This window comes from Patiria miniata, unplaced genomic scaffold (assembly GCF_015706575.1).
Source record: "Patiria miniata isolate m_02_andy unplaced genomic scaffold, ASM1570657v1 HiC_scaffold_9, whole genome shotgun sequence".
Taxonomy (NCBI): domain Eukaryota; kingdom Metazoa; phylum Echinodermata; class Asteroidea; order Valvatida; family Asterinidae; genus Patiria; species Patiria miniata.
Genome location: NW_024037076.1, coordinates 5,379,163 through 5,396,251, shown reverse-complemented (window position 1 = coordinate 5,396,251; position 17,089 = coordinate 5,379,163). Strand labels below are relative to the sequence as shown.

Below are 17,089 nucleotides of genomic sequence, written 5' to 3'. Positions count from 1 at the left end.
AAAAGGAAACCTAAAGGTTCATATTAAAATTTATATATCTTCCACTTCGTGGTTAATTTGGCCAACAATGAGGTACAATTAGAGTAAGTTGGTTATGACTGACTGACTATTATTGTTGCCAAGTCAGCCAGCAAGCGCATACAGGCTTGGCCCGCATTGATTAAAATTGTTTGCTTCATGGTTGTTTGAAACCAGCAAACAAAAGGTGTTACCATGGGGACCATTTTCTCTGCTCTTTTCTCAATTTTAACGGACGCTGATGTAACCACGGCAACAGGATCTCTTGTTGATTCTCATTATTTGACTACAGAGAAAAACCTCACCACTTTCTGATGCATCAATTTGCATTCGCATCGTTCGACCTCAATGGGGAAACTGTCTCGCCAGGTTTAGCAAATAGATCCTCTCCAAACCATCGTCTGAACGAGTCATCATGTACTTCTTCAAAGTTTTTGGCATTGTAGCAATAACTTCAGCGATCAATGCTCAATTTAGGTCAGGTACATTTTTCTGTGCCAATATCATTACATTACCAAAAGCGTTGCAACTGCGTAATCGCAACCTTACAATTATTATGACACATTGTACATTTTCTTGATTGTTTAAATAATTTAGTCTCGTTGATAAGTTTGTCCGAAGTTATTTGTTATTGGTGTGTTTTGGATCGTTGTAGTTTGAAGAACAAAATGTACCAAATAAATATTTTGCATTTTTATTAGTCGTTATAATATATCAAGCACAAATTGAGATTTTGCATCAGGAACGGACTGTGGATTTAAAAATTTAGGTTATGTGTGACAAAAGTTAGCAAACAAGTGGTTTTTTTTAATAAATGAAAGATTCATTTGATGGCCGATCTTGATTGACAATACTCACAACACTTGAAAAAAGGTTAAACATCTTTTTTTCCCCCATTTATTGTGAATTCGTTGAAAAGTTTAAAACATTATGGTTTATTACATGTAGCTTTCCTGAAAATTGAAAATGAAAATTGAAGCTTGTCAGTTTAATATATAGTCATTTTTTTAGGCGCAGATGTATTGTGTATTTGCAGTTAGGCCAAAATGTGCAAGTTTTAGGGCATGTAGTTAGTGTTTTATTATGTACCGAAGTGACAAAACGTGTTTAAAGTTGCGTTCCGCGAGGCTATTTCTAACTTCATCCCAAAAAACTGATTCCTTTTCTGAATAGCTAGGTTTGTAGCTATACAATAGTAATTCACTTTTAAATGAGACATTGACCGACCAACACCAAAAAAAAAAAATTGAAAGGGTTGCAGACGTGCAAAAAGGAAGTAGGAGGCTTTTAGTTGGAATGAAACATACAAATTGAAAATGTATCAATTACACAAAGGTTAATTGTTAATGCACGAGGAACTCAAATTTAACATGCATAATTGATGTTAATACCAATTTTGAAAGTACTATGTCTACTAAAGATCTACTTAATTTCCAGGTGTTTCTGACTTTATGATGGCAGGATGTTAATAAATATTGTGTATCAACTTTTGCTTGTTTTGAATCGCATTTGTTAAAAAATCACGTTTAGTATTAGCAAAGGGTTCGACAGCGTTGAAATATCCCGATATGGAACCCCAATGGCTGAATCATATCATACAAATATTCATGGATAATTTTATATCAACAACTATTTTTGGATATAGTCACTACCAAACGTCACTGGTGAACAATATGCTTTAAAGCAATCTTGATAACGTAACGTCTCACTTTGACACCCCTAGATAGATGGTGTAACCCTGCCCCTCTGCTCCTTTGGATCTTCTCTTGTAGATTTCATTTCAGAGTACAATTCAAATAGTTGGGCAGATAGGGGGATCGTGCCTTTGATGAGACAAGTCAGAGTATGTCTTAGGGCCATCGCAGATTTGTCCTCTGAATAAAATTAGGTAGAATAACAAGCAATTTTCAAAAATTTCGAAACGGCTGCCATTGCTTGTTTTTGTACTTACATTGTTTTCAAAGCACAAATCTGCGAGGGCCCTACCTATATCTAATTATCTTTCTCATGACATGAATGTGAGTCAAATGCCAAGATTGTATAATCAAAGGCACAATCCCATCACCTAACCGCCGTACTAAAATATTTTCCAATATTTCAAGCTATTTTGGGACACACATAAATTTGAAATTCTCACTTTGTAATCAATAAAAATAATAATAATGATTTAGGCGTTATAGCCTTAAGTGACATTGTCATCGCCCTAATCGTTGTACGAGTTTTACGTTGTACTTGTTAATTCAAGGCATTTAAGGCAATACAAGAATAATTGATTACTTTTGCCATAATTATTATTTTGTGACTGCCTATATGAAAGCCGATTTTGGAAGCAAACAAGAATGCCTTGACAATTGCAAACCACTTTTTAACATTTGGAATCTTTTAGATGTTAGTGATCGTCACACGATCACTACATAAAAGTTAGGCCTAACAATCTGGATCCGTATACTTCAAACTTTATGAGAATTTAGTTCATAATAAAATAACATTCGGTGATGAAGTTTATATGTCTATGGTCCAATCCAAAGCCTCAAAAGGGCGCCCTCTTCCGTTGGCGCATGGCGCGCTTCGAGCCCATACCCCCTTCCCCCAAACAAAATGACCTTTCTGTACGCGCCTACTTCTCCCCGTCTTTCCATTGTTCCCTTCCCGTCTCTATCCCTCTAGCATTTTGTCACGATCACTCTGTCAACCTACGTAGCCTACTTCATATGTAATAACCACATGTAGTTTTCTTGTTTTTATGCATTGACGGTGTGTTATATTTGTATTGTATGTAAAGTCACTCTTGGCAGTTATTTTTTACATTAACATGTGAATATTTTATCTTTTTCTGTGATTTTTTGGTCAGAACACGGAATCGAGTTTCAGTTTTATAAGATGAGAATACGGAATTATTTTTATTTATTTCTTTGTTTTATTTTTGGCTCTAAGAGAAGGAGTTCGAATATGTTGTATCAAGTGGGAAAGGAACGATATGCGATGTATTTTATTGTGTTGGGTAAACATGTCAATTTCATGTTAAAAGAAGTGAAACATGAAGGTTGAATTTTTAACTTTGTGTGCGAAGACTCTATATACCAAATGAAAACTGGTGGCCTTTCGAGAGGACCTGTTTCTAACCGATTTTGAACCAGACGTTTAAAACTGCTTCACCAAAATTATTATTCCCTTGTTTATGCGTGTCTGTTTACTTTGTCAATAAATATACGGTGAACAAGCCTTGAAAAATGAAAAGGAAACCTAAAGGTTCATATTAAAATTTATATATCTTCCACTTCGTGGTTAATTTGGCCAACAATGAGGTACAATTAGAGTAAGTTGGTTATGACTGACTGACTATTATTGTTGCCAAGTCAGCCAGCAAGCGCATACAGGCTTGGCCCGCATTGATTAAAATTGTTTGCTTCATGGTTGTTTGAAACCAGCAAACAGGAAGTGTTACCATGGAGACTATTTTCTCTGCTCTTTTCTCTATTTTAACGGACGCTGATATAATGTAACCACGGCAACAAAATCTCTTGTTGATTCTCATTAGTTGACTACAGAGAAAAACCTCACCACTTTCTGATGCATCAATTTGCATTGGCATCGTCTGACCTCAATGGGGAAACTGTCTAGACAGATTTAGCAAATAGATCCTCTCCAAACCATCGTCTGAACGAGTCATCATGTACTTCTTCAAAGTTTTTGGCATTGTAGCAATAACTTCAGCGATCAATGCTCAATTTGGGTCAGGTACCTGTCGTTCTCGGCTCGCTCGCGAATGCTCTTGCCCCCCTCAGTGGCAACTGTCGGGAGAGGACTGTTACCGCCTCACTCCTTCACCGCATACTTGGGATGACGCCAAGTCGGCTTGCCAAGACATAGGTGGCAAGATGGCCGCTCCTCGCTCGCACGAGGAAATGAACTTCATGGCAGATATGGCACGAGAGTTGGACAGCAAGTACAAGGCCTGGATTGCTTGTAATGACAAAGAAGTTGAAGGATTTTGGGAATGCGACGGCCAGGAAGGAAGTGCGCCCTTCCTGGGGTGGGGTAGCGGGCAACCAGATAATGGTGGCAATATAGATTGTGCTACGATAAGGAAGTATGATGGCAAAATGGATGATAGTCACTGCTGGAAAGCATTCAGGGCTGTTTGCGTTCGTCGAGCTGCTTGCACTCACGGTCTTATCCAAATCCGCCACTAATGCATCTCTACCGACACCCACAGTCATGAACTACACCTGACTTCTCGACCGAAAAGAATTTGTACTTTGTCACTTGGTGTGTTGGTGCTACACTTGGCTTGTATCGAGGAGTCCGGATATCACTCCTTCAATTGACACACTTGAAGAAGCGAAACAAAGATGCTGTACAAGCTCGATCGGGTAACATGGACATGTTTACAAAACGAAACTGGTTATTTATGTATGTATCTGCTTATCATATGAACACAATGGGACAACAATGGAGATGTGTGCACTCGTGAACTTGAACGTGCTTTAAAAACATCTTTTCAGCAAAACATTCTCTGCATAGGAAATGTACATGTGTAACATTGTTTCCGCTGTAGAGAAAAAAAATAACAGCGACCGAGATGTTTTATGAAGTAAGAAAGGTAAGCAAATAGTTCGTTTCATTCACAAATGAGAAAGGAAAATGGACTAAAATAGAATGCAACTGAAAAACATGCATGCGCTTTGCACTTTATGTGGTAAATAAAAACTGAGTTTCTGTGTCGGTCAGTTCTGATCAATATTTTATCAAATGTGTTGAAACTGCGTAGTAGCAACCTTAGAAATTCGACTAAATGTATTAGGGTTTTTTAAATTGCCTTGATTTTATTTACCTTCGTTTATATGAAAAAAACAGGGAAATGGATTGCACTTGTCTAAAGCCCAGGCTGCTTGCATATTCACCTGAATTTATTTCAGCTATTGAAATATGAGTAGGATCGGTGTAAAAAAAATAACGAAACACAATAATAAAACGTTGCTTTTCGATCAGTGTTTTATAATAGAAAGTGAGATTTCACATCAGACGATGACTGTGGAATTGAAATTTATTGATTATAACAAACGTAAGCTTGAAATAATTATTTTAAATGAGAGATAGGGTCATTTTCTTGGCCGATTTTGATTGGTAACTTATACTTGAAAGTGTTTGACTGATTTGTGTAATATATTATATTTTACATTCGTCGAAATTTTCAATTATTGTGGCCGTATGTATAATGTTTTGTTCAAATAAATTGCGTGAAGTTTAGTGCGCACATTCAGATTAAATAGATATTAATAAATAATTATTTTAAATGAGAGATAGGGTCATTTCAAGGCCGACATTGCTTAGCAACTTGCACTTGAAAGTGTTTGACTGATTTGAGTAATATATTATACATTCGTCGAAATTTTCAATTATTGTGGTTGTATGTAGAATGTTTTGTTCAAATAAATTGCGCGAATTTTAGTGTGCACATCCAGGTTAAATAGATAATGAAAAATATTGTGTTTTAGGTGTTAATTCAATTAATTGGTTTTAATCCAAGTTTGAATCACATTTTTTAACCCTAAAGGGGCCGGAGGGGCGGGATCGCCCCCCCCCCTCAACATTTTCTGTGCTAGCCTCGAAAAAGAAAATGATTTTCGCGACCCAAGCTGTTATGTCTTTTTAGCCTAGAGCCTTGCGCATCTTTTGATACCAAAAACATAAAAACATTCTAGCGCAACGCGCCGTGAAAACTGAATTTCCCCATACACGTAGTGTACGCAGGGCACAATTACCATTCGTGCACATGAAAAATTAATTACCCATAATTCCAAAACACTTTGACCTATAGTCATGCATGAAATTTCTTGGGGATGTTCACGATATGTTGTTCTATGCATGAACCGAGTTTCATAACTTTACGTCACTTGATGGCCGAGATTGGGGGGGGGGGGCGGAAACCAAATTGAGCATCGGACAGGATATCAGGCTTGTTAATAAAAGATATTGATCTTGTGTAAATTAACTTTTCAAATAATTTGGAGAATGTTGTCAAAACCAAAATGGGTCTATTATTACCAATGTCATGCTTACAACCTTGTTTTGTAGATTGGTGTTACCTGTTTTTTTTTAGACATTCAGGAAATACTCTATAACTGTCGAGCACTTAATGAAGATATCAACCAAAGGCTATAATGCATGCCTGATTCATGATAAAAGAACTTAAACCATCAATTCCAGTGGCCTTGCTAGAAGGAATTTCGTTAAGATTATCCACAATCTCTTCTGGGGTAAAAAGGAGACAAAAAGTATGACTCCGCACTTGGGGTCATTCAAAATGAACGAAAAGAAATGTTACATAATGCTAGCTCACAAGGAAGGCTATTGTAAATATTAGCAAAATATTTATTGAACGCTTCAGCAATTTCTATGTTATCATTAAGTTAAGTATCATCTTGGCCAAAGAGGAACTAGAATTTTGCTGACGCTTAGTGAGAAGAGAGTTAATAACATTCCAAGTAACTTTAATAAATGTGTTTTGCTATTAATTATTTAATAAGAGAGTTAGGTTTATTTTTGTAGCGGGTATAAACAGATTTATTGTGCGAAGTAGGTTTCTCCTGAAATTTTCTGTTCAAATAATTCTTACGCCTAATTGCATGGTAAATACCGTCAGTTAGCCATGTGGATTTAAGTTTATCATAACGGCATTTTACCACACGTGAAGATTTCACAGACTCTTGTTATTTTTAGGCAACTCAAGTGACCTAAGGTGATCTATGGGGAACGGGAAGGGCGTGGTCAGATGACCTGTCTATGTGATGCGATGTACCGTCATGCAGAGATCAAAATGAAATACGGACTTTTAAACCACTTTGGAAAAAAAAAACTGCCTCAGAGAAATGTCCTTCCCCGATAATATTATGAACAGAACATTTTCTCTATCCAATCGGCGTCAAGTTTGCGAGAAGGCACTTCATGGCACATCAACTATTCAAGAGGGCACTTCAAATATGTTAGCAGTTGGCACGTCTGCCGCACCATCGTTTACACATATAAAATATTATTAACACCGGAGGGCGATTTTTTTCTAATGGTGGGGGGGGGGGGGGAGGGGGGCACGAACTTTTAACTTGGAAAACCTAAAAGCTCAGGATAACCTGACTATATGAGCCGCTGTTGAAACACACATACATGTATATGCGCATATAAAGGATGTGCACGTTTCCTCGAAGTAGCCTATATGAATTTACTTAAAATGGGTGTTCGAATATCAATAATTTACTGGTATCACACAGCATAAATAATATTTTTTTATCAATTTTAAGTTCCTTTGGTAAACAATAAAATATGGACTACGAAAAATTAAGGGGTCCCCGCCCCCTCCCCCCCCCCCCCAAAGTATAATTGGGGACATTTTCCCTTTACACTCTAAAAAGTGCCTGGTCAGATTGACACGGAATCCGGACTTTATTGGGTCAAATACCTTTCGGGGTCAAAATGACACTTTTCCGGGTCAAAATGACACAATGACTGAGTAAAGTGTTATGTTTGATACTGAAAATCATGATCATCAGACCACGTAGAACTCGGATTCTGGATCAAATCCGACCAGCGACGTTTTGCACTACGATTATCCCATCCCATTTGGCTCCTCCAGGATTGCCGTCCATTATTACAGCGCCCCCTAGGGATTCATTAGTGTGCTGCCAACAAAAGAGGGCGTTCGACGACTGGACCAAAATCGCATCTTTAACCCGAAGTATCAGCAACAAGCATTTCTTCAACCGACAGAGGGCGGAAGACTGCGTGCCTGCCGTCTGCATTTAGGCAACCCTGGCATATTTGCGCCTCAATTTTATCCGATAAGTCGGCTTACAGTCTGAGATATAATTTTGAATCAAACAAAAACCAGTAAGAATTTATTAACCTGTGGGAGAGGGCCAAAGGCGGTGTCTATTGCAACTACCTTTTATAAATAATTCTAATCTCAAATGTTCGTGTCGCTTTCGTCTTAACAAGAATGCCTTTTTTCTAATGTCCTTTTCGTAAACAAAAAGATAAATTGCGCAAAAGTGTGGATATATACATCACACAAATTTTGAACAATTAAAGACTTGCCACCATATGTGTCCTGCAATTTGCCACCTAGTCCTCATACTTATTAAATTCCAGCTAATGTTGTCTTCCCCAATGCTCTCAGTTGTGGTAAATTCAACAACAATGCGGTACACTTAATATAACATGGTCATGACTGAACGCTTTTTGTTACCAGCAAGTAATATCAAGTTCCAGTGCTTGCAACCTATATTTTACGCTTATTAAAATTGGATACTTAAATGTGGATTGTTGATTAAAACTAGCCAACAAAAGTGTTGTCAAGAAGTGCTAGACTGCTTCCAAATTCAATTTCAAATCAGTTTGGAAGAATTCAAGACTTGCCACCAAAAAAATAATATGTGTCTAGCAATTTGCCATCTAGTCCTCATACTTATTAAATTATAGCTTCTGAATGCCTCCAACAGCCCGTGTCTTCCCCAGTGCTCTCAGCTGTGGTAAATTCAACAGCAATGCGGTACAATTAAAACTACAAGGTCAAGACTGAACGCTTTTTGTTGCCAGCAAGTAATATCAATACCTCGCGTACAACCAAGTCCCCACTCCACACTTATTAATATGGCTACTTATATCTGGATGGTTGATTCAAACTAGTAAACAGAAGTGTTACCATGGAGACTAATGTTCTACGTCCCTGAAAACGCCGAAAACGTGTGACTATAGCAACAAGATCCATTGTGTGCCGCCTTTGATCAATATATGTTGCGTCAAACAACTCAGGGACTTTCTGCCTTGGCCACCAGTAATAATTTCGCATCATTCAACCTCACGTACTGTTCAAACACTGTACTGGGGACAAATCTGATTCTCGTTAAACTCTGTCGTCGTTAAACTCTGCTGTCTCGCTAAAAACCCTGCTGTCATCGTCCTATTCAAACGCATCACCATGTACTTGATTCAAGTTTTTGGTATTGTGGCTATCACTTCAGCGATCAGTGCTAAATTTAGGTCAGGTTCCTGCTACTCTCGGCTCACTGTCGAGTGCTCTTGCCCACTACAGTGGCATCTGTGGGGGAACGAGTGTTATCGCCTCACTCCTCGGGTAGCGCAAACTTGGGATCAGGCCAAGTCGGCTTGCCAAGACATGGGCGGCAAGATGGCCGCTCCTCGCTCGCTGGAGGAAATGAACTTCATGGCTGATATGGCACGAAAGGTTGACAGTAACTACTTCGCCTGGATTGCTTGCACTGACAAGGAGGTTGAAGGAACCTGGGAGTGTGACGGTCAGGAAGATATTGAGCCCTTCCTAGAATGGGATGATGGGCAACCAGATAATACTAATAATCAAGATTGCGGTCAAATGGCGGCTGGACATCATGACAAAATGGATGACGATAACTGTGACAGTACATATCCCCGTTTGGCTTTCTGCATTCGTCGAGCTGCTTGCACTCACGGCCTAATCCAGCTCCTTCACTAATACATCTCTACCGACACCCACGGAAGCGTTCTCAACTCAACCTGCCTCCTCGACCACAGAATCCAGGAGCCTTGTCACCGAACAAGTTTTGCGCCTGTCACTACTTCAACATCAAGAACATAGAAGAGCTAAAGAAAATAACCCATGTTAACAATAACCCAAGCTAGGGTAACATGGACATTTCAAAAAGAAATCTGTTTATTTCAGGATGCATTGGCTTGTCGTGAAAAAAGGGACGATAACGACGATGTCTACAAAGCTGAACTTGAAATAAAAGACGTTGTACAACGAATAACATGCGTTCACTTCATCGAAAATGCATTGTAACATTGTTTCCGCTCTAGAGCACAAAAAAGCGACCGAAATGTTTATGAAGTAAGCAAGGTAAGCAAATATTTCATTCTCATTACAATGGAGGAAGGAATTGCATTATATAAGAATTTAAATGAATAACATGCGTTTTTAATTTCGCTCTTGTATTGTGGTAAACAAAGTAATAAACACTGTGTATTTGTGTCCGTTAATTCTTATCAATACTATACCAAAAGTGTAGAAACTGCGTGATCCCAACCTTAAAAATATATAAAAAAGAAGGAATGAATTGAACAGGCTCTCAAGCCAGGTCTGCTTGTAAATTTGCTTAAACTATTTGAGATAAGGTGTACATAAATGAAGTTTTAAAAACAAAATGTAAACATTTTAATATAGGTTTCCCCGGCTATTTTAAAAGATTTTTCATTCAAATTCAACAACTCTATTAACCCGAACCCCCAAAGGGCTGGTTGGGGGTCAAGTACCAAATACCACAGAATACTACATGTGCTGTGCACACTTGTATGGAAAGTAATTAATACTACAGGTTACTACTCAGTGGTATTTTGTAGCATTGGGGGCGGTTAGGGTTAATCAATTTCGTCCAAAAAAAAATTTCATACGCTTTAAACAAAATCAAATGAGTCATTTACCATTCAATTTTAAAGTTTGGTCACCCTCTTTAGTCACCGGGTCGAGAATATTGGTCATTTCAGATCAAATTCGTCTAAGCTGTTGCCGAATGGCAGCATTCAGAGATCAAATTCGTATAAAAATCAATATGACGAGTTTGATTTCTGAATAACAATGTTTGGTGTAGACGAGACGAAATCGAATACTCCATCAATGACGGAAACGTGTGCTCATTGTCTGAATTTGCTTGAACTGAATTTGAAATTGTCCTACAAAAGGCGAAATTAAACTTTGGAAGTGAACTATATCGATGTTGCTGGACGAATTTGAATATAGTAATCGGTGAATTCGAACGAAAAAAAATGTTTTAAAATAGCCCGGAAAACCTATACTTTATTTGCATACTTTGGTATTGAATTGTTGTTGCTTAATTAACACAAAGTTAGATTTTACACCGGGAACATACTTTTGATTTGAAAATGTATGTTATGAGTGACTTAACGTTAACTATCAAATATTTGTCTTTACTAGTATAGTCGATTGATGGCCGATGTCGATTCATCCCTTTCGATACACTTAAAAGTGTCGTTCACCTTTTTCAATAAGCCTTTTCGGAGTTCCAACTGCGCATTCGTAACCCGTGACAACGCGCATTATTTTTCTCAAATGGCCTGTGACATCATCGCGCCACTGACTTTACAAAAAGGCTGTTTGTGCATTGTGGGTACTGTCAAAGGACATTTGAGACAAACAATGTGCGTTGTCACAGGTTACGAATGCGCGCAGTTGGAACTCCGAAAAGGCTTATTCATTGTGAATTATCTAAATTTACCTAACCTATACGGTTTTATGTAGATGTCTTGTGAATTTTAATAAATATTGAAGCTGAGTAAATGAGTCATTTTGAGGCATCAATGCATTGTACATTGGCGAGTTGAGTAACTAGGGGCCAGTCTTTAGCGTTGTCAGAAACAATGGCGGCGTACACATGTCATTGATGGCTGAACAAAACCGTAGCAAGTTTCAACCGAGTTTCTGATTCTGTAAACGTCTGTAAGTATATTCCTTCTATATTTTGATACTGATATTGCAACATGTTCGTGTTGGGCTTTGTCTGAATGCATGTTTTGCAGAGACTCGTGTGTATGATAGCACAAAAACCTACGCTAATTAGTCTATTAGCGTACTTTAGTGTAGACGGTAGTGGGTAGTAATAATCAGTCAGAATAACACATGAGTGGGGTTCGATTCCGAACTAATGCTTTTTTAATGACATCTCGATTGATATTTACGTTAATTCACTGACTGTCCTTTTGGGAAAATATTTATTAAATAAAATGCCCAAACTCAGGTTGCTTTTTTAATATTATGATTCGTAATTGGTATGGTTTGTTTGTGTTACAGAATGTGGATGTCTCAGTGGTTAATTGCAGCCAGAAGTTTATACAGAGCACCATTCCTCTACATAATTGAATGAAGTTTTGGAAGCGCTTCATTGAAATGAAAGTGATCGATTCCTGGAGCATGAATGTAAGCATTTTTTTTAACATAAAGGTTATTATATTAAGTTTTGACGTTTTGAGCATTGTTAATTAAAATGCAGCCGAAGTTTTTTTTTTTTTATGTATGTCATTGCGATATATCATTTTTTTTAAGGGGGAGGCTTAAGAAGTACCTGCAAAAATTGCTGTTTTTAGGGAATAATAGGTTTAAATAATGAGAAAGTACACTTTGAAGAAAAAAAAATAGAAAACAAAGATTTGAAGATTATGAGAGTGTACATGTACGTTTATCGTTCTGTTTCAGTGTAACTTGAACTTGTGAGGCTTGTTTGAACACAAGACCTGTTTTGTCCACGGATTTTGTTTCTCGATTTTTTACAGATAAGAATAAAAAAATAATGGAATAAAAGTACACCTTTACAATGAATTCTTTCAAGAATTATTACTAGGAAGTATACACAATGTATTCGACAAGTTTCTATGCAGCCCGTATATATTGGAATTCATTTTCTAATTTCCTTCACTATAACAGCGTTTTAATTTGTAAGAGCTTATTAATCTCTAATAACAATAATAATAATATAAAAAACAACAGATTGCAACGAACCTCCATAAAGACTTAACGTGAAGAGGTCCGCGCGCGCATGCGCATATGACATAAGTCACTATCAGCCACAGAGAAATTGAAATTGTTCGTTTCACGAAGTGACCTATCTGGATAGGTCGCCGTTTGCGCGCATGAAAAATGAAATTAAATTTTCATGAAGTGACCTATCTAGATAGGTCGCCGTTCGTGTGCATTAAATATGAACATGAAATTTTCACGAAGCGACTCATGGATTTGGCGCCTATTTTTCACCTGGTAATGATGAGTTTTTGCCTTAGAAACAATTTAAAGTCATAATTCAGCTATCCATCTTTATTATACATAAAAACTGAGTCAATCAAAATTAGTGTTCTGGGTGAAAGGGTGGATGCAAAATAGGCCCAACTTCAAACGCGTTTTTCTCGAAATGGCAAAAACTGAGACAGGTCGGATCTTGGCACGATCACCGTGGAGACTAATGGTTTTCTCGTCGTCTTTCTAAATTTTTAACGGACGCTGAAATGTTACCATGGCAACAATATCTGTTGTTAATACCTATATTTTGCGTCGGAGAAAAGCTTATAACTTTCTGCCGCGACCATCACTTTTCATTCGCATCATTCAGATCCTTGCCAAACCATCGTCTGAACGAGTCATCATGTACTTCTTCAAAGTCTTTGGCTTTGTAACGATAACTTCGGCGATCAATGCTCAATTTGGGTCTGGTACCTGTCATTCACGGCTCACTCTCGAATGCTCTTGCCCACCACAGTGGCAATGGTGGGGAAAGGACTGTTATCGCCTCACTCCTGTGATAGCTCAAGCTTGGGATCAGGCTAAGTCGGCTTGCCAAAACATGGGCGGCAAGATGGCCGCTCCTCGCTCGCACGAGGAAATGAACTTTATGACTGATATGGCACGAAAGGTGGACAGCAACTTCTTCGCCTGGATTGCTTGCACTGACAAGGAGGTTGAAGGAACCTGGGAGTGTGACGGTCAGGAAGATATTGAACCCTTCCTAGAATGGGATGATGGGCAACCAGATGATAAAAATAATAATCAAGATTGCTGTCAAATAGCGGCTACATTTAATGACAAAATGGATGACGATGACTGTGACAATATGAGTCCGCGTTTGGCTTTTTGCATTCGTCGAGCTGCTTGCACTTACGGCCTAATCCAGCTCCGTCAATAATGCATCTCTACCAACACCCACGGCCGCGTTCTCAACTCAACCTGCCTCTAGAGTCTTCAAGCACAGCACAGAATAGGAGCCTAGTCACCGAACGTGTTTTGCGCCTGTGACTCGGCCTGCGTCGAGGTGCCCGGATGTCACTCCTTCATCGAGAAAATTGAAGAACTGAAGAAAGAATGTGCCAGGTAAACAATACTGTGCAAGCTCGGGTTACAAGGACATATGTCAAAACAAAACCTGGTTATTTCCGCATGCATCGGCATGTTATAAATAAATGGGACAGCAACGGAGATGTCTGCAAACCTGAACTTGAACTTACGGGAAAACATTCACTTTTTAAAACAAAACATCCAGTGCACCAACATGTATAGGTAACATTGTTTCCGCTCTAAAGAGAATAAAACAGCCGGGATGTATATGAAGTCATCAATCTAAGGCAATATGTATTGTTCTCATTAAAAACGAGCAAGGATTTGGTTTAGAATTGAATTTAATTGAATAACGTTCGTTTTGCATTTCGCTCTTGTAATGTTGTAAACAAACAAACATTTTTCTGTGCCAATATCATTACATTACCAAAAGCGTTGCAACTGCGTAATCGCAACCTTACAATTATTATGACACAATGTACATTTTTCTTGATTGTTTAAATAATTTAGTCTCGTTGATAAGTTTGTCCGAAGTTATTTGTTATTGGTGTGTTTTGGATCGTTGTAGTTTGAAGAACAAAATGTACCAAATAAATATTTTGCATTTTTATTAGTCGTTATAATATATCAAGCACAAATTGAGATTTTGCATCAGGAACGGACTGTGGATTTAAAAATTTAGGTTATGTGTGACAAAAGTTAGCAAACAAGTGGTTTTTTTAATAAATGAAAGATTCATTTGATGGCCGATCTTGATTGACAATACTCACAACACTTGAAAAAAGGTTAAACATCTTTTTTTTCCCCCCATTTATTGTGAATTCGTTGAAAAGTTTAAAACATTATGGTTTATTGCATGTAGCTTTCCTGAAAATTGAAAATGAAAATTGAAGCTTGTCAGTTTAATATATAGTCATTTTTTTAGGCGCAGATGTATTGTGTATTTGCAGTTAGGCCAAAATGTGCAAGTTTTAGGGCATGTAGTTAGTGTTTTATTATGTACCGAAGTGACAAAACGTGTTTAAAGTTGCGTTCCGCGAGGCTATTTCTAACTTCATCCCAAAAAACTGATTCCTTTTCTGAATAGCTAATTTTTGGGGCTATACAAAAGTAATTCACTTTTAAATGAGACATTGACCGACCAACACCAAAAAAAAAAAAAATTAAAAGGGTTGCAGACGTGCAAAAAGGAAGTAGGAGGCTTTTAGTTGGAATGAAACATACAAATTGAAAATGTATCAATTAAACAAAGGTTAATTGTTAATGCACGAGGAACTCAAATTTAACATGCATAATTGATGTTAATACCAATTTTGAAAGTACTATGTCTACTAAAGATCTACTTAATTTCCAGGTGTTTCTGACTTTATGATGGCAGGATGTTAATAAATATTGTGTATCAACTTTTGCTTGTTTTGAATCGCATTTGTTAAAAAATCACGTTTAGTATTAGCAAAGGGTTCGACAGCGTTGAAATATCCCGATATGGAACCCCAATGGCTGAATCATATCATTCAAATATTCATGGATAATTTTATATCAACAACTATTTTTGGATATAGTCACTACCAAACGTCACTGGTGAACAATATGCTTTAAAGCAATCTTGATAACGTAACGTCTCACTTTGACACCCCTAGATAGATGGTGTAACCCTGCCCCTCTGCTCCTTTGGATCTTCTCTTGTAGATTTCATTTCAGAGTACAATTCAAATAGTTGGGCAGATAGGGGGATCGTGCCTTTGATGAGACAAGTCAGAGTATGTCTTAGGGCCATCGCAGATTTGTCCTCTGAATAAAATTAGGTAGAATAACAAGCAATTTTCAAAAATTTCGAAACGGCTGCCATTGCTTGTTATTGTACTTACATTGTTTTCAAAGCACAAATCTGCGAGGGCCCTATCTATATCTAATTATCTTTCTCGTGACATGAATGTGAGTCAAATGCCAAGATTGTATAATCAAAGGCACAATCCCATCACCTAACCGCCGTACTAAAATATTTTCCAACATTTCAAGCTATTTTGGGACCCACATAAATTTGAAATTCTCACTTTGTAATCAATAAAAATAATAATAATAATGATTTAGGCATTATAGCCTTAGGTTACATTGTCATTGCCCTAATCGTTGTACAGGTTGCACGTTTTACTTTTTAATTTAAGTCATTTAAGGTTATAAATATAATTGATTACTTTTGCCATTATTAGTATTTTGTGACTGACCTTGAAAGCCGATTTTGGAAGAAACAAGAATGCCTTGACAAGTGCAAACCACATTTTGAGCATTTCGAGCCGTTTGGATGTTAAATTTATGTCACACGTTCACTACATAAAAGTTAGGCCTAACAATCTGGATCCGTATACTTCAAACCTTATGAGAATTTAGTTTATAATAAAATGACATTTGGTGTTGAAGTTATATGTCTGTGGTCCCGTCCAAAGCCTCAAAAGGGCGCCCTCTTCCGTTGGCGCATGGAGCGCTTTGAGCCCATACCCCCTTCCCCCAAACAAAATGACCTTTCTGTACGAGCGTACTTTCTCCCCATCTTTCCATTGTTCCCTTCCCATCTCTATCCCTCTAGCATTTTGTCACGATCACTCTGTCAACCTACGTAGCCTACTTCATATGTAATAACCACATGTAGTTTTCTTGTTTTTATGCATTGACGGTGTGTTATATTAGTATTGTATGTAAAGTCACTCTTGGCAGTTATTTTTCACATTAACATGTGAATATTTTATCTTTTTCTGTGATTTTCTGGTCAGAACACGGAATCGAGTTTCAGTTTTATAAGATGAGAATACGGAATTATTTTTATTTATTTCTTTGTTTTATTTTTGGCTCTAAGAGAAGGAGTTAGAATATGTTGTATCAAGTGGGAAAGGAACGATATGCGATGTATTTTATTGTGTTGGGTAAACATGTCAATGTTAAAAGAAGTGAAACATGAAGGTTGAATTTTTAACTTTAGTATCTGGTGTGCGAAGACTCTATATACCAAAAGAAGACTGGTGGCCTTTCGAGAGGACCTGTTTCTAACCGATTTTGAACCAGACGTTTAAAACTGCTGCACCAAAATTCTTATTCCCTTATTTATGCGTGTCTGTTTACTTTGTCAATAAATATACGGTGAACAAGCCTTGAAAAATGAAAAGGAAACCTAAAGGTTCATATTAAAATTTA

General features: G+C 37.5%; 3 protein-coding genes across 3 annotated transcripts; all 3 read left to right on the top strand.

Annotated features, from left to right (window-relative positions):
- Positions 1 to 3,689: 3,689 nt before the first annotated feature.
- Positions 3,690 to 4,211, top strand: LOC119720358 (perlucin-like protein). Its single transcript, XM_038190014.1, has one exon. The coding sequence runs from the start codon at positions 3,690 to 3,692 to the stop codon at positions 4,209 to 4,211; it is 522 nt and encodes a 173-aa protein (XP_038045942.1).
- Positions 4,212 to 8,992: 4,781 nt separating this feature from the next.
- LOC119720357 (perlucin-like protein) lies at positions 8,993 to 9,526 on the top strand. The gene has a single exon (XM_038190013.1). It carries the CDS (start codon positions 8,993 to 8,995, stop codon positions 9,524 to 9,526), a length of 534 nt encoding a protein of 177 aa, XP_038045941.1.
- Positions 9,527 to 13,088: 3,562 nt separating this feature from the next.
- On the top strand, positions 13,089 to 14,059 carry LOC119720356 (perlucin-like protein). Its single transcript, XM_038190012.1, has one exon. It carries the CDS (start codon positions 13,089 to 13,091, stop codon positions 13,752 to 13,754), a length of 666 nt encoding a protein of 221 aa, XP_038045940.1. The 3' UTR covers positions 13,755 to 14,059.
- Positions 14,060 to 17,089: the final 3,030 nt, after the last annotated feature.